Source organism: Telopea speciosissima, chromosome 6 (assembly GCF_018873765.1).
Source record: "Telopea speciosissima isolate NSW1024214 ecotype Mountain lineage chromosome 6, Tspe_v1, whole genome shotgun sequence".
Classification (NCBI taxonomy): domain Eukaryota; kingdom Viridiplantae; phylum Streptophyta; class Magnoliopsida; order Proteales; family Proteaceae; genus Telopea; species Telopea speciosissima.
Genome location: NC_057921.1, coordinates 42,681,713 through 42,709,687, shown reverse-complemented (window position 1 = coordinate 42,709,687; position 27,975 = coordinate 42,681,713). Strand labels below are relative to the sequence as shown.

The 27,975-nt window shown below is 39.1% G+C and overlaps 1 protein-coding gene across 3 annotated transcripts in view; it reads left to right on the top strand.

Annotated features, from left to right (window-relative positions):
* Window positions 1–27,544, top strand: part of LOC122664496 — a 37,208-nt gene extending 9,664 nt beyond the window's left edge. For 2 of the 3 annotated variants that reach the window (XM_043860337.1, XM_043860338.1), the window contains exons 8-9: window positions 19,906–20,149; window positions 27,222–27,544. In XM_043860337.1, coding sequence (XP_043716272.1) covers window positions 19,906–20,149; window positions 27,222–27,449 — 472 coding nt within the window. In that variant the 3' untranslated portion in view covers window positions 27,450–27,544. Of the gene's footprint in view, window positions 1–19,877; window positions 20,150–27,221 lie in introns of those variants that run through there. The other variant, XM_043860339.1, reaches the window with a different exon arrangement.
* Window positions 27,545–27,975: the final 431 nt, after the last annotated feature.

Sequence of the window (27,975 nt, the reverse complement as noted above, 5' to 3'; positions counted from 1 at the left end):
GTTGGTACAGTACCAACCTAAAAAAAAGCATATAAGCACAGACAAACAACCATTACTGTAAAACATCAAGAAATTCTACTATGCAAACGATAAAGAAATGACTAACTAATCTTGAAAGGCTAAATTAGAGAAAAGTTCCACAACTGAGAATCAAGTACCAAACAACTATAACATTAATCAAAGTGGAGAAAATCAGCATTGCATTAATGGATCCTGTTGCTCAATATGGAGATACAGCAACCATAGTAGTTCAAATTCAAAATCAAAGAGAGTTTTAACATCTAATTCATAATCACTGAAGTATTATAAACTAGTGCTTTGAAAGGGCAATTAAAAAAGGGCACCAAGGTCCACCCTCAACTTTAGTAGTGCAATTAACTACTCTAAATTTAGTAGTCGCAGTGATACAACTTTTAACATGATAAATCTTAATCGGAAGGGGGGGGGGGGAATAAAGAAAGGATTGAGAGAAAGGGGCAAAAGTTCACCGAAGATATAAGATTTCAAAGCACAGTGTTAACATCTGAATCACCTTTCATTAAAAAAAAAAAAAAATCTGAATTACCTAGCTTAGTTAACCAATTTTCTTTTAAGGATTTTGTACATGATACCTTCATAGTAGCCTGCAAATCATAGCCTTTATAATTTACCCTAATGGAAATAAGATTACATAGCCTTCCAATTTATATCATGTTTCAGATTTAGAGAAATAGGACTCAAACCAAAGACTACTTCTAGTTTTCCATCAAACTATCAAAGACCAACTCTTCCTCTCCCCCACCACTCCCACACTGACCCACTGACTACCTGATTTCATAGCCTTCCAATTTATATCATGTTTATGGGTTTAGTTTTTCTTTTAGAAGGTCAAGAAAAACTCTAGCAGCATAACCACCAATAAAAGTTCCCTCCCCTGTTTCCATGTCATCTTGGGAAGAACCCAAAAATAATAGGTCAAGCTTGCTGCCATCATAATAACAACATGATCCCTTCCAAGTCGCTGGTTTCTTAACCTATTAGACTGTTCTCTGAATGCTAAGATTAGACTTAACTTTCTAAGCTCTAGTATATTTGTACTGGTCAGCTACTCTCTCCATGAGACAATCTAGAATGAGAAAGCTTTCAATCATAAGCCACCGTTTTTGTCTTTATGACATAGAATTCCAAAGGCTAACTCCTACCAAGCAATCTTTTGCCATAATTTCAACCAAACAAGAATACATTCCAACGGTGAATCCTCTCTAAGCTCAAATGTATCTAGAGTAGAATCATCACCATTCAATATGAAGAAATTTACAAAAAGATTAAACAAATGAGATTATCCAATTAATAGAATGTCTACTAGAAAAAAAAAAAACACTTAAAACTAGCAAAAAACTAAACCCATAAACATTAAACCCCGACTCTACAATCGAACATTTCAATCCATTCAGCCAGAAAAAAAGGGGAGGAAAATCAAGAGAAGATTGAAAGAAAATGAGGTGATGCTTGAAAAAACAGCTGAGAGCCTATCTTTCAATTTCTCCGGTAACAAAAATTATATGAAATCAAAACTCGCTTAACCATTGATTACAAAAGTAGAGTAAAAACCGAGAGAGCAGGAGCTTTGGCTCAATATCTGATCAACCATCCATAAAACCAAGGAACCATCCATGTACGGTTTCCAGTACCATAAACCCCACATCCAGTACCATAAAATCATATCTAAGGAAGAAAAAGAGGTTTTATGAGAGAAAAATGAAGAAGAAGAAGTGGGTTTGTGCGATAGGAGGAAAAGAGAGATTACCTGCTTGAGAGAGAATAGGGTTGAGGAGTTTTTATGGATTTTTTCCCCTTTTGTTTCCACCATGTTCGGGAACACATAAGTTCTACCAAGGCTACCTTTATAGGTCTTGCATGGTAAGTAAGTGAAAACAAGAATAGGTTTCTTAAAAAACAGAGAGCGACACAGAGAGAGTAGAGAAAGAGAGATAGTGAGGGAGAGAGAGAGAGAGAGAGAGAGAGAGAGAGAGAGAGAAATGAGCGAGAGAGAGAAATGAGCGAGAGAGAGAGTTGCAGAGAATGGGTTTTGATGCAGAAAACTCACCTAGACCTCCGTCCCTCGAATTTCAGCCCTTCTCTTGTCTGCCTTCGTTGAACTTGAGCTCCTTTCTCTTACGCGATTTTCTCCTCGATAAGTCTCGATTTGTGCTTTTCATTTGTTCTAAAGAACGTCAAATGTCTGAGGCGGTCTGTAAAGAACGTTCTTTTCACTATTTTTCCACCTGGTTCGTTCTTAAAGACCAAAAGAGCGAACCGAAATGCCAAACATGATTTTCCGTTTTTTCGTTCTCAAAGAACGTTCTTGAGACCGTTAGAGAAATGTTTTTTGTTCTTTGAGAAGTTTGACTGGTCGAATAATTTTATTTTTACATGAGACTTTTTGTATTAGGTAGAAGAAAACCAGCTTTCCAAAAAATCCAAGATTGCTTAAATCTGATTTATATTGAAGGAGTTATGTTCCGGTCAAACTTTATTTGATGTGTGCGAATGCTATCAAAATCACTCTGAATGAAAATATTTTTTTATATATCAAACAAATGAATATTTTACCGCACTTTTGGTTTTAGCAGTGTTTTACCATATTAAGATTTATGGAATTTTTAGATTTGAGAAAAGTTTCAGCATTAGAAAGTTGAAAATTTCACCTACCACAAAAGATCCAGTTTTTGTTATTAAACTGGGGTTGACTTTTTATTCTTTTGGAATTTGAGTTTTTAACTATTTTTTATTGAATTCAAATAGGGTGGTATTGCTTATTTATGAATAATATCTTAAGTAAATGAAATAAAAATAAGGGTCTAAGGGCCTAAGGCGGCAGTCGCCTAGCCCCCCAAAAATCCGACTGGATGCCTAGTCGATGCCTAGGAGACGCCTTGACAACTATGCCTCTTATTAGTTGCTTTAACCCCTATTACAAAATATAATAGCAACTATCTGTTACTAAACATGAGTAATTAAAATAGAAACAAATAACAAAAAGATTTCTTAGTATCCTCCTACGCAAGGCATAAAGAAGGATCCATAAGGGCGTGTTTGGTTCACCGAACCAATTGGTGGTTGCATTGATATTGGTGAGGAACCAATTGGTGTTGCACCAATGGATCCATTGTCCTAACAGATTAACTCTTTGGTTACCCTGAGTCTGTTAGTTGAATCATCCTGAAAAACTGTTTGGTTACCCTGAGTCTGTCAGTTGGATTCTATTTGGATTTATATGAAAAACTGTTTGGTTTCCTCGATTCTGTCAGTTGGATTCAGATTGAATTTGTATGAAAAGTTGTTTAGTTCAGATAGATCCTATCATCACATTGGCTACTCTATGGCTAGAAAATGAAACAATTATGAAGAATTTTGCATACAACTAATGTTTAAACTTGGATTAAAATGGGAGTTAATAGAGTTATTATCCAACAGTTGTCATTGTCATTCATTACATGAATAAAATATAGATTTAAAAAGTTGTTATACTATTGTGACATCCTATTCCCTCCTAGACATCATCACTTGTTAAGGTCAAGTTTTTTGACAACATCAAGGTCGTCCTCCAACTCCCTTGTATGTTGCTCCAACATCCTTGCTTAACATAACCAAAGTAATTATAAAATGCCAAATTTAAAAAATGCCATTAAAATTGGGTTCTTGTGTGGATTAGTGTCATAACTGACTATGCTCATGTTCCAAGTGCTCTACCAATTTTAGCTAAAGACCCATCAAGTAGTATTCAATCAGTGGAGACAAAAGGGTATTTCTCCCTATTGAAGCAATACAATCAAGGAAAAACTTTTAACACACTTTCCTCACCTGCCAAACATCACACAACAGGTCTGTAATTCATGACTGAACTTTGTACTGCCTCAATCTCAATGAAGACCAATGGAAATGGGGAAGATAAATAGGAGGAAGGGAACCTCATGCTATTGTGTCATTATACCCACAGTGGTACACCAACCCTTCCCCTCCTAAATCCAGGCATCGTTGCAGCCATGGCTTGAGAGTGGTACACCAAACCTCATCCATTCTGGGCAGTTTATTAACTCAGTGAAAAAAAACACACTAGACCAGAGGTTTACTGACATCCCTTACAAGCAAAACCACATACCTAACCTCCCAATCACCAAAAAATTTGCATAGCAGTGCCACAAATAAACGTCGGACTATTATTAGATTATACAGTCCTGGGATACTGATAACATTACTCATCCAGTGGCAAGCATTAAAATGATATTGCAATTATGTTAGCTCAACACTGCAGTTAGCGATTTATAAACACAAAGATGATATACAGAAGACAATAAACACAAAACTGAATCCAGTTCGATGAAGCTCTTATATGCATGTAACAAATGACAGAGATGCACCACAGTTATGTCAAAATAAGGGATTATACCACTGCATGACTTCATCACAACACTGAACAAAGATCATTGAATCTAACTGTTGATGGAATCGAGAGCTGTAACTTCTCAAAGATTAAGTAAACTGGACAGGGACTTCAACAACAATATAGTCCCACCCTGGTGACTTTGAACAACCTAAAAATATTATGTTTCCTGTAACTCTAGTTGGTGCAATAGGCTCCATACCCAACCTTCTCGCAAACTTTGTTTTACTGCTTTGTGAACCTCTTTTTTTTTTTGTGTGTGAGACTTTGTGAACTTTAGTTGAGGTGAAACCTGACATGAGAACAGGGAGGAAGGAAAGACCCTTTGGGACTACCTCTCTACAAAATTTCAACCCTCCATCATCCCTGCAATGTAGTACAAGTAAATGAGCCATTCCATTAACCTGCTCCCACCACACCCATCTCTATTCTCTCTATACCTTACTTGTTGCATCAGACTCGTCAAGAACTAGCTAGTAGCTACAAACCTTTACACGGCTAGTCTGCCATCACCATGTGGCCGGCTTCAAAGCAAAACTGTTGACAGCTAAAGACCCCATTAAAATGGGATATATATGAAGCTAACAAACACCCTAACACCACCCCTCACTCACCATTACAAACATTAATGCATTTACTCTTCTTATCCTTTTCTTTCTTTGTTTCCAACAATGGGGTTGGAAGTTGGTACACAAATCTGGTCAAATTATTTGAATAAACACCTAAAAGAATAATAATCAAATCCGTTATGTACAAGGCATGTGTGTTGTATATTGATCCTAAACTTTTCTACAGGATTCATTTTTCCTTTCTCTTTCCTTTTACCAGCAAATATGAACAGAACACCCCAGTGGAAGAAGTCAGAGCACTCCAACCAAGCCCTTTTCCTTTTCTGTCTCCACCTCTCCAACCTATTCCCTGTTTCATTGGTTTCCCTCTCCAACCAAAAGAAAGAGAATTCAACATTTTTGAATTTTGAAGGTCGTGAGGTGGGAGGGCTGGCCCTCCTTTGTCTCCTTCCTATGGCCCTTTGTCTCCTCACTATCTTCTTCTTCAATCAACCAACAACCAAACCAACTATAACAACTAACGTATCACCAACTTTTCCTCCTTTTTTCTTTCACTGTTCCCTTCTTATGTACACAAACCCAAAACTCAAGTAAGGTATTAGGTATATACTACACATTGCCAAGAACCCCCCCAAATCTTTCTCCTATTTATTTAATTATTGAAATGGATGATGTGTTCAATTTCCAGGTTGAATGGATAGGAGATGCAGGGATTATTAATATAAATGGGACAGATTACAGTCTAAAACAGTGTCATTGGCATTCACCTTCTGAGCACACCTTCAATGGCTCAAGGTTTGCAAACTTCTACAATCTATCTAAATTGAAACACCTACAAATAAAATGCAAATCACAGAAGAAACGATCTGCAGATATAATCTACAAAAATATTTCCATTCTTTCTTAAAATAAATAATGCTAAAAATGAAAAATAAAAACACCATTCCAGGGCATAAATCCAGAAAGACATTAGCTTCAGCCCAGCAGAAAGAAAGCAAAAAAAAAAACGGTTTTGGAAATCCAGAAATCCAAAGATCGCAGGTTTGCAACTTTACAGGTTGGGGAAAAAATAGAATAAGGGAGGAATAAACCAGAAATCCAAAGATCGCAGGTTTTGGAAACCCTAAACTCCCTGAAATCTCAGGGTTTTAGAGATTCTGCTTGAGAGAGAGAGAGTCACCTTCGTTGTTGTCAAGTTCAGTTGTAGAGGGGGTCGTGCTAGAGATTCTGCTTGAGAGAGACAGAGTCACCTTCGATCTTTCTCCTGTTGCAGAGAGAGACAGAGAGAGAAGAGAGAGATAACGAGAGACAACCTTTCTTCTCCCTTCGGCGGCAACGACGATCTTTCTTCTCCCTTTGGCAACGCAGCAGTGGCGAGTCGACAACGACCTTTCTTCTCCCTTCGGCAATGACGAACAGAGAGTCAATGCTTTCGTTCTTCAGCCTTCTTCTCCCTTCGGCAACGACGAAGGGCGACTGTCGAGGCTTTCGTTCTTTAGTTCAAAAAGTAGGAATCAAGATTGGTGCCCAAAATAAGAGGGGTATTTATATCAGGGCTTATTTTCCTTGAATCAAATATCTATAGGTGGTCCCAAATATTATTCACATTTACATGAAAAAGTGTGAATCAGGTAGATTCATGAACCCGGATCAGTTCACCATCATTTTGAACCAAATGGTTTTTCTAATTCGGAATCATGAATCTATTGGTGCAGCACCAATTGGTTCACTGAACCAAACACGTCCTAATGGGCCCACACCTAGCCCTAGAGTTGGGCTTAAACTTGAACTGCAAGTGGACAAGGCTGGGCTTGATGGCATAGGCTAGGTTGGTGTTGACCTTTTCTTTTTGCACATGTATTGTAACCATAGTACTATATCTCGCGATATATCGGTATCTCGGGCCTACCGAGATATCCGAAATATCCGAGATATCGCGAAATATGACCGAAATATTGCATTTTTTCTGCAATATTTCGGGGGTCCATCTTGGGGGTTATTTGGCCATATCTAGGCCTGAAACTTTATGGACAGCCTTATTTAAGCTTAATAAACACATTTAAACCATAAAATTGTAAAAATGTGAATTCAAATTGGTGTTTTGGGCTTGCATCCTTGATTGACATACGGTCGCCGACCCTAATGTATAAATAGTTAAATACACATAGATTAGGCAGTTAATATTTAATAATAGTATTTAACTTCATCACATATCAAGTTAAAGCCAATACACATTGATGAGTGCCATGATTCTCATAAACTCCATAGTATTCAATAACTCGCTTAAAGCCTTAAAGGCAATACACTAAGTGTTAAAGTTAGTAAGTCACAAGACTCGCAACTCGCAAGTCACAACTCACAAGTTCATAGATCAATGAAATCACAACTTAAGTTACAAATTACAAGTGTTAAACTGCTAATAGTAGTTGCTGTGCCTCCGTGGATCAATCCCACTTATGCCTCGCTGGAGTCGACGTCCATTGCTCTCTGTTTGAAGGACATATGTGGACCACGGTATAGAATCGGAGAAGAAACGAGTGTAGTCATCCACAAGTGTCACGTAAATGGAATCATCAACATACTGTAGGTAACCTATCCTAGGATATAAACTAGGGTTACCAATCGATCCAGTCCGTGAAGAAGATGATCCATTGTGATATGATGTTGGCGCCGGCGCAAGAGGCGATGGCATTGGCTGCATGTATGGCTGGTGAGGTTGATAGCTAGGTCCGCTAGGGTATGCAAAGATGTTATCTACAAAAGATGATCCAGTATGTCCCTGGGACTGGGACTGGTAGTCATAGTCCCCTACCCCACTAAACTGCCCATATGATGATGATCCATATCCATATCCACCGTAAGGTTGTGATGCACCATAATCCGATGCCAATGGAGTGGTATGTGCGAAAATTAAAATAATTATTTAAGAGCAGAAAAATAAATCCGACACCGTGAAGCCGTAGATCGGCCATTGGTGTCTAACATATATTTAATTCATTACCATCTAAGTCATATTACCCCTAATTATTTCCTATTTTAATTGTAGGAAAATGAATTTTTAAAACCAGAAAATTAAAAAAAAAAATACATATGGAAAAAAAATTTCGACACCGTGAGGCTATAGATCGGCCTCCAGTGTCTAACATATATTAATATCATCACCATCCAACAAAATTTGTACATAGTCTTTTCAAAAAAATAGTTTTAGAGGAATAGAATTTACCTTAAATAGTGGAAAAAGGCTTGGATGATGAGTTTAGATGACCCTCCGATGAGTTTACCGGCGAAAATCCGACAACAATGTGCTTGAACAATGGCTAGAGTGTTGGATGAGAGCTTGGAAGAGTGGAAGAATAGGCAAAAGACTGAAATTCCTTAGCAAATGCAGCTCTCGGTCGAAATATGGACCGAAATCTGCGAAATATTGTATTAAAGCCCCCCTTCACGTGACACTTTAAGCCAAAATACCATATTTCGTCGATATCTCACGAGATATCAACAAAATATGGTATTTTTTCATTTCGACCTGATTTTGCATCTCGGTAAGCTCGAGATATACGAAATTAAGCGATATTTCGGCGAAATATCGCGAGATTTTGAACCATGATTGTAACTTGAACTTTGAATCTACATCAACTCCCCCCGACTTGAAAGCATAGTTGTCACGGTGGTTAGGCGACCCAAGTCGTTGGAGAGGGTAAAAAAACAAGGTGACACCAAGTGGGCGATCAAGGCGACCAAGTCGACCAAAGCGCCTGGACGCCTAGGCAACGCCTTGACAACTATTGAAAGCATTCGTTTCTGACAAATGTAAAATTGACATGTAGCTCTCATAGAGATCTGGGTTGAGTTGTTTAACTGTGAATCTACATCAAATCCCCTGACTCGAAAGCATCCGTCTCCGACGAATGTAAAAGTGACCTGTAGCTCTTATAGGGATCCGGGTTGAGTTGTTAAAAATAATCCTCATGAATCAAAGTACAGCCGGTCTGTGGTGACATCCTTATCATTTGACAAGGAAAGAATGCTAACCTTTTCTCAGCATCATAGTATACCTATCAACTGCATCTTCAATTTCATCTACAGTAGGGGCAGCAAACTGTGGTAGCTGTAGGGCATGCTTTGTGTCACCTTTATCTGAATGGTCACCCACATAGTGTCAACTCAGTCATATTAAATACATTGCTAATTGTCATATCTGGTGGCAACTCAAGAAAATATGAATTAGGTCCAATTTTCTTGAGCACTTTATAAAACCCATCTTCTTAGGATGCAACTTGGTGTTGGTTCTAGGAACGAATCATTCTGGAGCAATCCGAACCATCACCATATCTCGGGTTGAAACTCAACATAGTGATGGTGATGATCATTTTACGCCTTATATGTCTCATTACTAAGGGCTATGCATTGTCATACATCTGTGTGCACCTCAAAAATATGCTGTATGAACACGTCCCCCTTGAAGCTGACTCGTGTATGAGATGGGAGAGGGAGTCTATAGACCGTTCAGAGCTGTAGACCGATCACTATTTGGAAAGGAGTACGATCGGTAGTTCAATTAACCGAACTAAAAGGTGTACCCAGTGCACGAGGCTCCCGCTACTACGGGATCTAGGGAGGGTCATAATGTACGCAGCCTTAGCCCTTCTTTCACAGAGAGGGTGTTTCCAGACTCGAACCCGTGACCACTTGGTCACAATGTAGCAACCTTACCATTGCACCAAGATCCTCCCTCTTCGATTAACCGAACTATCGTAAAAAAATTCAGCAATGTTGAGAATAGATGGCCAAGTCTTCTCATAATCTCGAACGAGACATCGTAGGAGTTTCTCTAATCTCCGATTCACCACTTCAGTCTGACCATTCATCTGTGGATGCAAAGCGGTAGAGAATTGTAGCTTTGTATTTGTCCGCAGCCACAAAGTCTTCCAAAAGTAGCTCATAAATCTCTCATCTTGGTCAAAAACGATTGACTTGTGTAACCCATGCAAACAAACCACTTCCTTTAAGAATAGGGCTGCAATGTGACTAGCATCATCAGTCCGTCGACAAGGTAAGAAATGGGCCATCTTTGAGAACCAGTTGACCACCACAAATTTTGAGTCATACTTTTTCCGAGTGGTAGGTAAACCAAGTACGAAATTCATACTAAGATGAACCCATGGGGCATGTGGAACAGGCAGCACGGAGTATAATCCAGTGTTCTACATTGTTCCTTTGGAAGCGGGCACATTCCACACTTTTTAATCACGTGCTCAACATCCTGTTGAAGGCTTGCCAATAATATCGATAAACTGCAATAGAAAGAGTCTTGCCTTTCCCAAACTGTCCACCAAGTCTACCTCTGTGCAACTCTCGAATGAGATAGCATCGAAGGGATGAATTAGGAATACAAAGCCTCCTACCCATAAATAGAAATCCCTCATAAAGTGACTACTTTAGGTCTTTCCCCCTTTCTGTAACATTTAATAAACAATGGAGAAATCTGCATCTGAAGGATTATCATCTTTGATGTGATCAATATTCATGGCTTGGGCATCTGCCACCATGTTCTCCTTTCTAGCTATATACTTTAGAGCAAAGATGAATTCTTGTAAATATGACACCCACTTGGTGTGTTTACTACTTACTAACTTCTGAGAATGTAAATGCTTCAAAGCCTCGTAGTAGCCTTGGTCATCCGTCGTTTAATAAGATTGAATGCTTTGGTTGCTGTTGAAGTCCTCTAAATTTCCTTTCTTTGTCTTCATGCACTCAGTAGTCAGTAATTAGTGACATGATGGTCCTGATACTTTTTAATTTCCGGTAAAAAGTTGCTAATCCGTGAAAACTCTGTACTTCGGTAAGTGTTTTGGGGATTGGCCAATCAACAATATTCTTTCTGGTTCAAAGATAACAATGAATCTGAGGGAAATAACTTTGGGTGGCATGAACGAACACTTCTTCAAATTGACATAAAGTTTTCAGCTTGTAGCACCTGCATCACATGTCGCAAATGATCAAGGTGGTCAGATTCTTCATTGCTATAAATCAATATATCATCAAAATAAATGACCAGGCCGATGAAATGGTGCAATACTTGTGTCATGACAATGTACTAGGGGGCGTTGGTAGTCCGAACGACATGACCTTCCACTCATACAAGCCATCTTTTGTTTTAAATGTCGTGATGTTGTCTTCCACTCATCACCAGAACGGATACACATCTTATTGTATCCTCTCATAAGATGTATCTTTGAAAAGATTTTAGCTCTAGTTGACATGTCGAAACATGTTGTCAAGTTGAGGAATCGAAAATCTATACTTCACAGTGATTTTGATGCCTGTTGGTGCACATATGCCCTGATCTATCCTCATTTGGTTTCAACAGGGTTGGTATCTTACATGGGCTCATGCTTTCCTGAAGGAAGCATTTTTTCAGCAACTCATTTACTTGTTGTTTCGACTTTGTGTGATCGGTAGGGCTGATACGATATGTGGGTAAATTAGGAAGCACTGACCTAGGCATGAAGTCAATGGCATGCTGAATATCCTGCATTGGGGCCAACTCATCCAGAAGCTCGTCTAGTATAAGATTTGCAAAACCTGAAAGTAATTGCTGAATGCGCTGAGGAGCATTAGTTTTAGATGATGGAGTGAGTTCTTTAGTGACCCAAGGCCAAAAAGAGGCCAGTTTCTCTGCTAGTTTTGATGAACTCTCATTGAGGAAGTGCTCATAGTTTGGTTCCACTCGACTCTCCTTCCTCTAATTTCTTAGTTTGTTTCCCATTCGGGTTGCTACTGGTCTTCTTGTTTTTCTGTTCCTTCTCTGCTGGAATTTTTATAGGATTAAAGACAATCTGTCTCCCTTGGAAAGTAAAAATGCATGGATTAATGTTTCCTCCGACCAGAGAATCTTTGTTGTATATCCACTGTCACCCAAGCAATATATCCATCAACTTGGGAATAAGTTGCACCATACTTCTTATTCATAAGCTCACAATTTAAGTGGAACAGAACATCTCTGATTTACCTTCAGGGTGTTCATTTAAAAGAGAGACCCTGTATGGTTCTGGATGCTTCGAACTTCGGCCTTGTCAACGAAGGGGTGAGAAACTACATTTACACAACTACCGCTGTTCACAATAATTTGTGCTACTTTTGGTCCACTGGCCATTCCGCTATAAAAGATACAATGTCTTCACCACTCTTCTCCTTTAGTTCTACGACTAAGATGCGTGTGACTGCATTCACTTCATAAGTGTCCACATCCTCATAACCATCATCAGTAGGTTGTTCTTCAAACTCTTCCTCAGGAGGAAGTGCATCATAGAACTCTGTCTCTGGATTGGCATCGACAGCTGTTACAACAACAATAGTGGACTTTTGCTTTTGAGGACAAAACTTGGCAAAGTGACCAAATTTGTTGCAATGATAACATTTAATTTCACCACTGCCAACCATTGGGGCTTTTCCTTTATCTGCATACGATGGTGTAGGTCGGCCTCTAGGTCGAGGAGCTGGGGTGCTTCTTCTGTTATCTCTAGACTGTGGATTAAATCTTCTCGTAGGGGTTCTTAAAAGATCTTCCGCTTGAAGTGCCTTTTGGAAGCATTCTTGCAAGTCTTGTATGTCAGCGACTCCCATTAATGTAGCTCTAAATAGGAGAAGGATCCTATTAGAGGCCAAGCATGAAGCAACAGGATCTCAATGGGCTGCTGGTTTGAATGGGCAGAATAGGTAAACTAGGGCAGAGTTGGGTTAGGATTAGGGATTTGAGCTAGGGTTTTATTTAGTAATGATATGCAGGTCAAAAGGAAGCTAATGGAATAGGTTTAAATAGAAATTAAAATTCTGAAACTCTCGGGTTAGGGTTTCAGGTTTTAGGTTTTAGGAAAACAATGGAATTTAGGGTTTAAAGTGGTGTTTAGGGGCTGGGCTAGGGATCGAGTGCTCTAAACAGTAAGGGGGGAGACTCGATAGTAATTTGGGCTGAATTGGATGGCTAATTAGGTCTGAACAGGTTTTTGACTATTTAGGGTTTTAGTGGGGATGAAGGGGAATTAGGGTTTAGCTATTGAAGATGGGGCAGCAGGCTAGGTCGAGTGGAGGGGTTAATGTAGTGATGCTGTGTCTGAAGTTTGAGGGGATTTGGATGATAGGATATGGCTGGACAGAGTTTAGAACACTAGGGTTTAAAAGGGGAATGATTGGGAAGGAGGATGAATGGGAAAACAGAATTTAAGCTTCAAACTTACAGCAGGAAATCCACCGGCAGCAGCTTGATAATTGAAGGAACCTCCCGATCTTCTCGATGCAAGGAGTCACAGGAATCCACCCACCCTATCCACGTTGAAATCCACAAGGATATCACTCACAAAGAGCAGGAACAGCAGCAGCAACAGCCGACAGCAGCAAAACAGACTTTTAATTCAAAATTCTGTGTGGGGGAGCCTCCACGATTTTTTTATTTATAGTTTATGGCTTTATGCCAAATCCTATTACAACTTAATGACTTCCCCTGCACAAAATCGTGGAAGGGAAGGAATTAAAACTAAAATTAATAACTTAAAACAGTACAAGACCTATTTAACCCTACTAACTTAAGTTAAAAGACATCTAACTTACAACTACTAATTTAAAAGAAGATTCCATACTAGCCAATAGGATTTAAGGACCTATTAACCAATAGGAGCACTTCACTTAAATTAGACCAATTGAACCAATTGGGTGCAACCAATTCTAAACCGGTTCAATCTAAAAACAGGAAAATAAACTAAGTATGGAAAATAATAATCCTAATCTATGGCTCCCTAACCAAGCCCTAAGTTCAGGACTTCTTCTTCTTCCTACTTGGAGCTGCATTACCCATTTTCTCACATATCATAGGGTTCAGCCCTAACCGGAATCTTGAAACAAGCTCATCATAGTTGTCCTCAATTCCGTGAACTACTAAGAAGTCAAACTGGTCAGTGTATTCCTCTATTGTGAGTGAACGCTGTCATATAGGTATTCAATTTGTCATGGAGTCGTCTGAAAAGTCCGAGGAAGATATTTTTTTTTAGTTCGTAACACATATCCCGTGTGGTTGGTGCTGTATCACGTCATTCCAATGTCCTCTCATGGTTCCGCCACCACTTCTATGCTGGTCCAATAAGTTTAGACCGGGCCAACTTCAATTTTGTGACTTAAGGTAAGCTAAACCAATCAAAATAATCGTTTAATATAACCAGACATAAAAAACCTGAGGATCATGTCTACCATAGTGTTCCTGTAACTCCATCTTCACCTTGTGTATATCGTCAAAGTGACACTGAGGTGTGCCATTAATAAAGTAAGACCTCATGTGGTCCTCAAAGTAGGTTGTGGAGGAGTGTTCTATATGCCGGGCGATTCATCATCCTTATGTTATTGGCCGTTGATTGGACTGGTTGCCCTTCTAAAGGTGGTGTAGAATTGATGAGATGTTCTACCATAGTCAAACGGTATGAGATTTGCTTCATCATATCAAGCAACTGTGTGATAGGGTCCATTTTTTATATGGAGCATTGGAGATAACGGAAGAAGACCCAACAACAGTTAGGTTACACTATCCCACCCACAAGCAGAATCGTAGGGCTCAAACCAGCAGTTTTTTTTTTTGATGAAAAAACAAAGTATATTACTTAAAGGGAACATAAAGTCTGTAAATCATACATAAAAGGAGGAATAGAGGTTCTATTTGTGATAGTAAAAAGGGCTAAAGAGCGTAAGTTCTAAACCAGTGATTGTTTTTATGCCTTATATTTACAGTTGAAAAATTAGAGGTTAGTTCGGCAAGTTCAAGATAGGAGGGAAGTAGATTCCTAGGAATACACATGTCTCCTTGCGGAGTCAAAAGACCTTGTAGACCATGGTTATTTATCCAGATTTCTTTGAGGTAGATTTTATCCTTCAAAGCGTGTTTCCACCCCTGCAAGATTCCGTATAGCTCAGCCTTCATTTTGTCGGTCGAACAAGAAAATCTTGCAAATGTTAAAACACTTTGTCCATCAAGCAAAAAGCAATAAGCCCATCCTGTTAGTCCTATACTCCTATGGAAGGTTCAAAAAGACCTGCGCAACATAAGATAGGTAATTGCATTTCATGGTTAGATCGAGAAGTAATGATTAATTCATTTTGCGTACCGGATCAACCAAGTTAGGATTTATCTCTGGAGGAGTTAAGTTTAAATCCGAAATCCATCTAGAAATGTTTAAAAGAACTGGACGGGAATTGGCCATAGCTGGACCACGAATTACTTTGTTTCTTACATGCCAAATGAAATAACATGTTATTGTAACCATAGTACTAAATCTCGCGAAATCTCGGTCGAGATCTCGAATATTTTGAGTATCTCGAATATTTCAAGTATCTCGACTTGACCGAAACGAAACAGCAGCTCAAATAAAAAAAATGCAAAAACTCGGTCGAAATTTCGGCCATCTCGCGATATCTCGAGACAAAATCAAAATGTCACGAGATATCGAGATTCCTTTTTCAAAAGTAGCTTTATAAATACCAAAACTTGTCAGTCTCGGTCGAAATTTCGGCCGAGACTTAACAAGCTCTGGTTTTTTGGGTTTTTTTCTCCTTGATCTTCATCCTTTCACTTCTCCTTGTTCTTCATCCTTTCACTTCTCCCATACTATGACGTGGCATTCATTTGTCCTACAGTCAAAGAACAATGCACATCGGCTCCATCGGACTATGAGTAGGGTCGATCCTGGACGTCGGAGTAATTATTATTAGATTATTTGTAAACATTTGAGTCACTAGATGACTGCTTGACTTGTATTGGACTTTGGGGATATTGTCATATTGCTATCATCTTCTTAACTTGTTCTTTACTTATTGTACTTAATATTATGACTTAAGTTATGACTTAAAAGTCATTCACTTTATGTTTCCAACTTCCAAGTCAATTTACTTTTTTTAATTGCTTATTAATCATTAATTTATTATGTCCTCTAGTACTTAAAGTCTTAAACAATGTGTATGTGTAATTAACTAAGTTATACATTAGGATTCGACCATACATTCCAATCAATGGTGCAAATCCAAAACACCACTTTGGGTGACTATTTTTGCAATTTGAACATTTAAATGTGTTTATATAGCCTAAAATAGGGTTTCCATGAAGTTTCAAGCCTTAACTTGGCTTAAAACTCACCGAAATGACCTACCGAAACATAACAGAAAAATGCAAAATTTCGACCGAAATACCGAAACGAAACGAATTTTCGAACTATGATTGTAACAACAGAGAAAAACCATATGGCAGTTGGTTTATCCAGGGCTTTAGATTGAAAAAGTGAAGCACAAAGCTGTGCCATACAAGAGCTGCTTAGGTGCTCTGTTCTCAGTCCGAGGGGTCCACAGGCCCAGATACGCTTAGTCCATTCACAAGATAGAAAGAGATGCCAGTGGGATTCATCATGAGCACCACAGAAAACACATGTAGGCTCTATCGATATCCATTTTGAGAGAGTGGCTTTGACAGGTAAACCTGCATGTAAAACACGCCAAAAAAACATCTTAAACTTCGGATGTATATTAAGTTTCCAGAAAAAATGCCACCATTTGGAAAGTAGGGGCCTGGTTTGTACTGGTGAAGTTAAAAAATTGGCTGCAAGTCGAGTGGAGAAGCTTCCAGATGTTGTTAGGGAGCATCTCCAAACGTCTTCAGAATCTAAAATATGCACTTTTGAAATCTCATAATTAAAACTATTAGGAAAAAAGTGCATAAGAGACATCGAATTCTAATTTTGATTAGAAATAAGGTCACTTACCATGCATATTGATTTGTCATAAAAATCATTTGGTAAACAGTGATCAGGGATGGTAGGGATCCACGGATCATACCAACAGTATGTATTTCGACCATTTCCAACCTTTTTACAAACAATGTTCTTTAGATCAGGTAAGATGGAGGTGATGCTGTTCCAGACCCATGATCCCTTTTCCTTCCCACATTAGGATTGAAAATAGAGGTTCTTGAGAAGTACTTGGATTTCAGGACCTTTGCCCAAAGAGAGGATTCCTTAGTGATTAATCTCCATCCAAGCTTTAGGAATAAAGCTTTATTGTGGGTAGAAGATTTGCGTATTCCCAAACCTCTATGTGTGGTAGGGGTACAAATCTTATCCCACCCGATAAGATGAGCTTTTTTCTTATTTGCAGAGTCATTGTTCCAAAATTTTAGGTAGATATAATCTAATGACTGACAAGTTTTTTGGGAAAAGAGAAAACAAGACATTAGGAAAGAGGGAGTGGAGGCTATAACAGATTGGATCAGAATTCGCCTACCTGCATATGAAAGGCAATTTGCTTTCCAAGTACTCAATTTGGTTTGGACTCTGTGAACAATGAAATCTAAGTCCTTAACCTTGGATCTGTTATGAAAGAGTTTGGTTCCAAGGTATAGAGAATCATGACTCATTTCCTTCATTTGTTGAAAAGAATTTCACTCTAGGAGAAATTAATTTCTTGGTCAGTCAGATCAGAGAAGAGTTCAAGAATAGATTTGATTGAGAGGATATCATCATCATTGTTTCTACAGAAAATAAAAGTATCATCTGCAAAGAGAAGGTGAGTAATCTCTGGGGCACCTCAAGCAATTTTGATTCCCTTGAAAGCCCCAGTATCCCTAACTGCATCTAGCAATCGAGAAAGAATCTCCATAGTGAGAAGGAAAAGGTGGGGGCTTAGGGGGCAGCCTTGCCTAAGTCCTCTAGAAGGTCTGAAAAAGCCAAAGGGGCTTCCATTAATTTTGAAAGGAAAGGAGGTTGTACTTACCGGGGAGTTGACCAAAGATATCCATTTTTCTGGGAATCCATGAAAACCAAAGATTTTTCCAATCATGGTCCATTCAACTCTGTCATAAGCCTTTGACATGTCAAGTTTTAGGGCCACAAACCCGTTTTTCCCCTTCTTTTTATTTTTAAGGAAATGGAAAATTTCTTGGGCAATGGTAATGTTACCTGAGATCTGTCATCCCGGAATGAAAGCAGCTTGATTTGGGGAGACAAAGAGGGAAAGATGGTTCCTAACTCTGTTAGCTATGATTTTGGCAATCATTTTATAAGATACATTGCAGAGGCTTATAGGTCTAAAATCAGAGACATTCATGGCTAAGTCTTTTTTGGGGATCATGCATAACAAGGTATGGTTACATCCCACAGGTAACTCCCCACTAGTAAAGAAAGAGTTCACGAAATGAAAAACATCATTGGAGAGGAGATCCCAAAAGGATTGATAGAATCAAGCTTGGTACCCATCAGAATCAGGGGCTTTAAAGGCCCCAATGGAAAAAGTAGCAGATCTGATTTCATCCAAGTTGGGAACAGCAATTTAATTGATTTGCAGGATAATCAAAGACTTTATTAAACAGGCACTCTATGAAGGATGTGTCAAGAGGATTGGAAGATGTAAAGATCTTAGAGGGGTGATTTGAAAAAACACCAGCTATAAGAATAGGATCATCAATCTTAACACCTTCATCATTGAAAATTGAGTAGATATGTCTTTTTCTCAGGTTTGCTTTTGAAATGGAATGGTAGAATTTGGGGTTCAGATCAACCCCGAACTCTTGCGAAGTATAGACAATTACTAGAACTCCAAACCCTCAAAGTTAGGTGAAGATCCAATGGCTGGATTCAAAGTTATTGACAGGAGAATGAAAATAGTAACTAGTTCCAGATTTGGAAACATTGCTCTAACTTCACATCAACACAACAGATCATCATCAAACCAACAACACATTCCTTGCTCAGTAGATGGAACATCATATATAAAACCCAATTTAATCCAATGGCCAGAATGCATAAACTAGCAACCTTGTAAAATTAGTAACTTAAGAACAAAATAGAAACTAACAGTATTTCAACTGCAGGCCTGATCAGTGCACTACTTCAGTCATAGGAAGGTTAGGGCTATCTATTAAAGACATCAAAGCTGATCACAAAGCTTATGCTCAGATGTTGGAGTATCAATACCCTACTGCTATTGGCCATTAATGACAAATAGCAACCATAAGCTTGTATCAATCAACACATATGTAATAGCAGCATGTATTATAGCATCAACATTCACCAAAGAGTAACAGAACAGCAATATTCAACTTGAAACCAAACCGAACTGATATGCATACCTGAAGTTTCAGAACCAGAAATGAGATTAGGGACGAAGAGGAAGAAAGGTATGACCTAGATTTATTACTCAAGGTCTCAACCAGTCTCTCATCAGCTGGTCCAGCTTCCCTCTAGATAGCCTACTGTCTCTCACAGTCACTTGCTTCACACAGAAAATTGCGGCAAAGCATCATAGTATTTAGGGTTAAAAAATCATGGGCTACTACAGCCCTCTCTTATTTAATAGCTTTAACCTCTATTACAAAATAGAAGTCTTTTAGAGACCCCCAAATTAGCAACTAACATAGTAACATATAGTATCATAGTAGCAATTATCTACTACTAAACATGTAGTAATTAAAATAGAAACAAATAACAAAGAAGATCAAATAGAAACAAATAACAAAGAAGATCTCTTAGTATCCTCCTGCACAGGAGACAGGACATCAAGAAGGGGTTACATAATGGTCCCAAACCTGGCCCAAGAGTTGGGCCTAAGCTTGAACCCTTTATAACAAGGTTCAATGGCTGGGCTCGATGGCTTAGGCTAGGTTGCTGCTTGCCTTTTCTTCTTGTGCATGTATTGTAATATGAACCTTGAATTTACATCACAGATGGGCTTTTCCTTGGCAACTTATTTTGTTCCATCCTGTTGTTATCTATTATCCTTTTTTTTTTTTTTCTTCTTTTTGATCTCATTCATCTGTGTATATGCACCATTGCTTATATTTTGTTGCATTTAATGACATTTAGCAGGAACCTTTGTATAAAATATATTTTGCAGGGGATGGCTAGGATACGTATTTGCACTGGTCCTTTTGTTTATTGCAGTGTTTATTGTGCTTACACGATGCTGTAACCAAGGGAGACCTGTTGATGAGGTCAAGGTAACGGCCCCACCAACAATGAACACAATGGAGCAACTTCTGGCAGTTCAGAATTCAATTTCCCAAATGGAAGAGCTTATGCAGGAAGGGAACATTGCTCTCCTCAAGTTACGGGCATTGCTCTTGTCTGCTTTCCCTCAGGTTTTGCTCTCTTTTTATTGCTATTGATGGCTTGTGCAAATTGTTTGTGTGTGTGTGTGTATACCATTTTCCTCAAACCTTTTAATACGTAATCCTCTTTGGCCCGATTGACTATTAAAGGAACCCTCAGTCAAATAAAATCAATTAACTAGTAGATTTCTGACAATCTAGGTTGAACTCATTCCTTAGGAACAGAAACTAATGCTCAAACAATACCATATGGAAATTAATTATCATCCAATGGTATGAGAATCATAATAATTTTTACAACTCCCAAGTCATTAGCTGGAGTTGACTGTTTTACAATTCCAGGGAAAAAAAAACTGGACTTATCCGTCGGAATGAACCAGAAGAGATGAAAACTGATGCCTAATACTGCAACTGGTCCCCTATAATCAATTGTAGAAAACCTAGGATCTGTAACCAGTAACTCTAGAGAGAAGAAAAGAGAGAAGAGAAGATGGAAGTTGTAAAATACTTGAATGAATTAATTGATAGCTAAGCCCCTCTATTATACAAATAGACTAAACAAGGTGATGTGGGACTAAAACCCACATAGCCGATATAAACTAATAACATAATAAATAAACTAACCCCAAAAGGACCAGAATACCCCCACGGTATTCTAGATTACATATTCCAACACTCCCCCTTAAGCTGGATTGTACAAATAAGTGAAGAAGGAAAATCCAGCTTGAACTAAATAAAAAAAAGAATTCCATAATAATGCTAACACTCCCCCTCAAGTTGGCGCATACACGGTACTAATGCCCAACTTGAACAAAATGGGAAAAAAACTAAGTTGCAGCAGAATCCAGTTTGACATATGAATGCAACTCCCAAATAAACCTTCAAGAACTTGAAAAATTAGATTTTCAAAACTTGGACAGACATGATCAGCAAACCGGGACTGGAATGTCTTCCAAAAAAGGTAGCTTTCAACGACCTTCAATAGCTATCCAGTGATGAATCTCTGGTTGTCATAGTGACATAGAATCTTGAAGGGAAATAACTAGAGCAGCAAGCAGCGAAAAACAAACTGAATCAGGTAGCGGAAAAAATACCGTATCAACCCAACTGAGAATCCTCAAATAGACAACAACCAAATATTTTCAATACTCTTTAATACTTCAATCTCCCCAACCCAACTGAAAATCCTCAAATAGGCAACAACCAAATATCTTCAATACTTCAATCTCCCCCTTATGGCAAACTCAACCCAATAACAAAGGATACCCAATAGCAATGGTGGAGAAAACTGATATTCTATGTTTTGCACCAATGTTCCTGCATGTTCTGCGTTCTGCAATGTCTGCAGGTGTATTGTACATAATCCCCCCCTCACGTGTAGTACACGTGGACATAACAGAGATGATGTAAGAGATAGGGCAAAAACATAATATTCCAAAATTTTCCAAGAGGTGCTAAGGGTAATGAAAAAGGAAGAAATGGCAAATTAGAGAATACCATTATCGTCCAAAGTGGTTATGGGTATATGCCAAAGGTATGGGATATGAAGGGAATTAGAATTATTGAAAGGGAACGGTGTTGGAAAAAAAAAAGGATGGCATGGCTGTAATTCGGTGGAAATCCATTTTTAAATACCAACCAAGCCAAAGGGCAAACTGGTAATAAACCAGAATTTTCAAGGGTCAATTGGGTAGTCAAATAGGGGAATGTATTAAAAGATAATGGCAGTTCCGTAAATAACCAGAATTTTGTAAGGGGTTTTGGTAAACAAAAAGCAATGGGATGCAATTGGTAAAATAATGGCTATGGAGAGTGGCTATTTGGTAAATAACCAGAATTTTCAAGGGTTACTAGGTAAGACAAAGAACCAAGGATATGAAAGGGGTTAATAATTATTGACCATGGGTATACTTGGAAGCAAAGTTGAGGTAAGGGACATGGGGGAATAAAAGGCAAGGATAGGGGTATTTATGGTAACTAAATAAAAGGGAAACTAAAAACAAATAACGTGATTGTCTTCAACCCATGGACAGTCACGCAACTAGCTAGAAGAATGGGACGGCAACTACTCATCCGATAACCAAGGGAAACCAGGGGAACAGTCCCAACAGAATACGGCGAACCTGGAAGAATCATAAGAGCAGCAAATCAAGAAGAAGCAAATGATCCCATGTATCCAGAAATCAAGACCATACAACCAGCGGTAACCTTCGACTTCGATTGCGGAAAGACAACCAGTAGCAAATCGCAAGCAGCAAATCCACAATACATCAAGCTTCTTCTGAGATCGAACAAGCAGGGTATTGATTCAGGCAGCAACCCAAACCACAATGTTGCTACATAAAAACCAGAAATTGACTAGGGTTTGACATCCAAGGAAAACAGCAGCAATCGAAACAGCAAATAGATCGCAACTTGCGATAGCAGCAGCGGAATAGAACAGCAAATAAATATCGATGGAGCACAAACCAACCAGTAGGAGAATCGATTTCAACGATAGACAAGTATGATACCAGCAGCAGAGATTCGAACAAAATAGCAGCAGATAAATTGATGGAGTTCGATTCACTTCTGGTATTTGGAATCGCAAGATAGCAGCCACAGGATTTTTATCAACCAGTAGTAATGATAGCGGTAGCAGCAGTAGAAAAGACCCAGAAATCTTCCACAGCAGATTCGACACAACAGCAAATAATCTTCCCTCGTCTAGAAAATTGTAAGGCGGTAGAAGAACCCCTTGTTCTTCGGGGGCAATCCTTTTGACTTATCGGAAGGAAACCACCTTTCGAAACCAAATCCATCTTTGATGATAGCAGCGACTAGAAATCGATAGAGTAACATGCGACAGCGAAGCATAAACAGTAGTGGTAATGATTGATTTTCATCAAATACTCATCTTCAGTATACGAAACCCATACAAAATTGGAAACCTAAAAACGACTCTCAAACCGGCAACTGGTTAGTGCTCTGATACCATGTAGAAAACCTAGGATCTGTAACCAGTTACTCTAGAGAGAAGAAAAGAGAGGAGAAGATGGAAGTTGTAAAATACTTGAATGAATTAATTGATAGCTAAGCTCCTCTATTTATAATAGAGGGGAAATTACAAATAGATTAAACAAGGCAATGTGGGACTAATACCCACATAGCCAACATAAACTAATAACATAATAAATAAACTAACCCCAAAAGGACCAGAATACCCCCACGGTATTCTGGATTACATATTTCAACCACAACAATCCAAGCAAATGCAAACAGTGTATGCGAATTGAATCAAGGAGGCCAAAAATCCAGCTCCAAGGCTAACTAATGGTGTTGAACAATCTGACTGCAACCAAATTTGTATCGTGTCCACTATAAGTGCAATAATGGACAGGAGTAGAACACCAACTCCTGCTAATAAAAAGGGGGTCTTACCTCTCATTTATCAAACTGTTCCCACCAGCTTATATAGTTTACCATAAAAATCTACCTAAATCATGTCTAGGCCATCCATGTATCATTTTAACCAGTAAAAGAGAATAAAACCCCAACTGGATTCATGTTTTGATTAGGACTTCAAAAAGATTAAAACCTGTAAATTAGAAGTACAGAATTAACCATCCTTTCTAAAAGTAGGATCATCAGAATTACTTTTAGTAATTTACTGAAAACGATTGCCGATCTAACTAGAAATGAATACAAATTTCAAATTAGATAAAAGAAAGCAAATGCATGATAAATTATTATTGCCTTAGCTAGATGACATAACGATTGGTTTGGCAAAAAAAACCAGGAACGTATAATAAACAGAGACAGGTGTGGCATGACATGAAGGAAATAAATATACTATGAACTTGAAGTCCATCATCCTCTATGCATACTTTACAGCTGAGGGATTGTACATGACTTACTCTGTCAAAATCTCATTGTTTTCGGTTTTCCCTTCAACGAAGTGCAACTAAAACTCAAGGCACCTTGTACTAATGGTCTGTGGCTTTAATGGAGCCGTTGATGGGCACTGGAGAACCTTGAGATTTTCCAAATATTACTCACACCTTCTACTAATGGTGGCTAGGAAATCCTACGCTAGGGCTGTGGGAGTAAATTTGTGGCCTGAAATCGATTCTCTTCCAGAACCGATTCAGGCAGGAAACTTTAGTCGGATTGTCATTCCTCAACCGGAGTATGAATAAAAAAGGCAGATTTTTCGATTTGCTCTTATTGGTCGCGTGAATTTTCGTTTGATTTCTTTGGATGATCTGCGGCAAGAGGCAAAAGAGATATGGAACCTTCAGCAGGGTGTGATAAAGCATCCTTTGGGAAAAGGATTTGTTATATTTCAGTTCCACTGCGAGGGAGATATGGCAGAAATATGGCGCCGAAGTCCTTTGAAGATCGGTTCTCAACTGATTGGGTTTCAACGCTGGAAACCAGATTTCAATATTCATGAGAAGCAATCTACAACAAAACTTGTTTGGGTAAGATTCCCAGATCTCCCACTCGAGTATTGGCATGAGAATGTGCTTCTTTCAATTGCGAAAGCAGTAGGTCGGCCTGTTGCTTTAGACCGACAAACACGTCAGGGTATACTAGGTTATTTTGCCCGTATCCTAGTGGAAATCGATGTGTCTGATCCAGTCTCGCGTCTAGAGGAGGTGCAAGTGGAGCGTCGTGAACCTGGTTCGAACACAGTGTTTAGCTTTTTTCAAAAAGTGATATATGAAGAAGGGTTAGGCCGTTGTGCATATTGCAAGCGAGATGGTCATCAGGTTTCGAAGTGCTGCCATAAAAAGTTTGATGAAGCTAAGTAGGACGCCATGGACAAAGCTACAGAGGTTCCTGGAGCAATGTACGTGGAAGGGATTACCTCGGTTTCTAGGGGTAATAGAGTCAACTCGCAAGCTGGGAAGTCTCCGAATTTGGAATGTTTTCAATCTCTTTCCATTCAAGGTGTGCCATCTTCCCATTTAGTCGGGAATCCCGTTAATAGTGGAGAGAAAGAAGGGATAACCACAGCTAGGCTTCAAGCCAGCACGAGTTCTCCTCACACGGGAAATCTCATTGAGGGTTTACAAGAGAATGAGTTGGCATCTGATCCAGTCTCGCGTCTAGAGGAGGTGCAAGTGGATCGTCGTGAACCTGGTTCGAACACAGTGTTTAGCTTTTTTCAAAAGGTGATATATGAAGAAGGGTTAGGCCGTTGTGCATATTGCAAGCGAGATGGTCATCAAGTTTCGAAGTGCCGCCATAAAAAGTTTGATGAAGCTAAGCAGGACGCCATGGACAAAGCTGCGGAGGTTCTTGGAGCAGTGTACATGGAAGGGATTACCACGGTTTCTAGGGGTAATAGAGTCAACTCGCAAGCTGGGAAGTCTCCAAATTTGGAACGTTTTCAATCTCTTTCCATTCAAGGTGTGCCATCTTCCCATTTAGTCGGGAATCCCGTTAATAGTGGAGAGAAAGAAGGGATAACCACGGCTGGGCTTCAAGCCAGCACGAGTTCTCCTCACACGGGAAATCTCATTGAGGGTTTACAAGAGAATGAGTTGGCATTTGAAGGTAGTGAAACACTCACGTTTCTGGGGTCTTGAATACTCAAATCGGGTTAGGGTCTGATTTAGGGATGTAAATAAATAGCCGAAATCCGTTTCCGTATCCATGTCCGTATCTGTTTAGCACTATCCGAATCCATCCGAAAGCTAAACGGATACGGATACGGATACGGATAGGCTATAGCTATCCGAAAAGCTATATTTACATGTAAACAGATAAAATATCCAATCCGTATCCATGTCCATATCCGTTTAGCACTATCCGAATCCGTCCGAAAGCCAATCGGATGCGGATGCGGATGCGGATATAGCACTATTCGAGCCGAATCCGATCCGTTTACATCCCTAGTCTGATTTGGGTCATAGATCAGAATCTGATCCAGAAGATCAGATTGAAGGTTGCGAGGAACATGGTACTGTTGAGACGGGGCATCAAGGTAAATCTTTGGTGCCGAACCAAAGAGAGAGAGGGAGTTCAGTGCATATTTCCCACTTTCAAGGTTGGGCTATCGGTTTAAATATGCCTAAGGTAGATTTAGTTCAAAGATTGGATTCTCGTGGGCCGGGTTATGACCAATCTGATCAAGAGGAGGTGCAAGGCGGGTGGACTCAGGTGTTGGGCTGAAAAAATCATGATGGACGTAGGAATGCTCTTCGAGGTGGTCGTGTGGGTTCCCATTTGGCAACTCCAGTTATTGGCAGAACTCGAAGTCAAAGGAATGCAAGTCTTGGTGTTAAGGCGGTGGAGGTGGCGATAGAAAAACATCAGGTTGAAAAGGAGTTGGGTGGGTTTGCAAAAAATTCCATCTCCCTTCTCGCCAGAGGCGGAGGCTCTTTTGGCCCGTGTGGCACTTGATCGGCCTGGCTTATATGCTGAGATCCCCCAATGATAGAATAAGATAAGGACCCCCTCGGTGCGCCTCACAGATCCCCCGTAGTCTTATTTTATTCTTTCTCTTGGGTGAGTGAGTGGCTTGTTTCCCTCGCCAATATGTTTTAGGTCTGAGTCCCCTTTTTAAGCTTTAGATTTCTTTGCCTTTAGTCTGTCTTTAGGCTTGTTTGCCTCCTTTTAATCTTCAATACAATCTTTATTAAAAAAAAAAAAAAGGTGCAACTAAAACTCAACACTGAGTGACAATGTAAGCCTATTCATAGTCTCACTTGTACCGATGTTAGCTTTTGAGTGTTTAGATCTTCTGGTTAATCCGAGTTTGGCTGTAAGCTGATCCAAAAAGTCTCTGATTGGATTGTGTCTTATACATGAAAATTGGAACCACTTGTATGGTGCCAATATTTTTATTGAGACTAATGGATCAAGTCTACATTTGTTAAAAATGTATTATCTGGTTAACTTGGATAATTTTATAAGCAAGCAGAAGTTGCTGTAGCTGCAATGCTCTTGATAATGGTGCTTAACATGAAATAAAGCGAGCTCCTTTCTGAGTTTATTTTTTTCCGACATTCAGTCCATATTTCTTTTAGCACAAAGTTCACATACCCAGTAATGCTTCCTGGTTTATGATGCTTGCATTATTGTCTTATGAAGAGTTACATGATTTGTGCAGGCAAGTGAAAGAGTTGCTGTTGCATTGTTGTTCATGGCTTTGATTCTGGCTATCCTACCTGGTAAGTACATCCTCCTCCTCATTTTTTTAGAGATCTTTACAAGGAATTCACCTGTAAGGAAAGCGAGCACAGAAAGGTGGACAAGGAGGCTGAGAGAGTGGTGGTTCAGCATACCAGCTGCTCCTGTTGTGCTTGAAGGAAGCAAAGAGGAGAAGAAAAGGAAGTGAAATACTACATGTAATTATGTTGAGTAATGTGTATAGAGTATGTGTTATATTCTGTGGAGAGATGAGTGCTCAGAGGAGTCTATCAATCTTCAGAATAAAATAATTGCAGGGAAAGAAAGTAGTCCCTTTTGGAGACAGAGGATGAGTATTATCCCTTTTAAAGTGTACATCTTTCCAAAAGAAGGAATTTTCTCAGCTTTTTGATCACCTTCTGCTGCCCCTTGTTCCCCAATATTTATCCTCTTTTTTTTAAATTTTGTTTCCATGCATAGTTCACCTCTTCATTCATCAGAGTTGCTTAGAAAAAAATTCAAAGGAATGTTGATGGGATACACTAACATTTGGCATTCCATTTTTTAAGGTTATAGTAACAAATATATCATCATCATCATTATGCCAATTTTTGGTGAATTTTCTCAAATCAAAAGAGCAGACTTGTTATAAATCTGGACAGCATCTAGTATGCATCTGTGCACATGTTGTTACTCTGAATAACGTCATCCTTAATATGTAGACCATTAGAAGT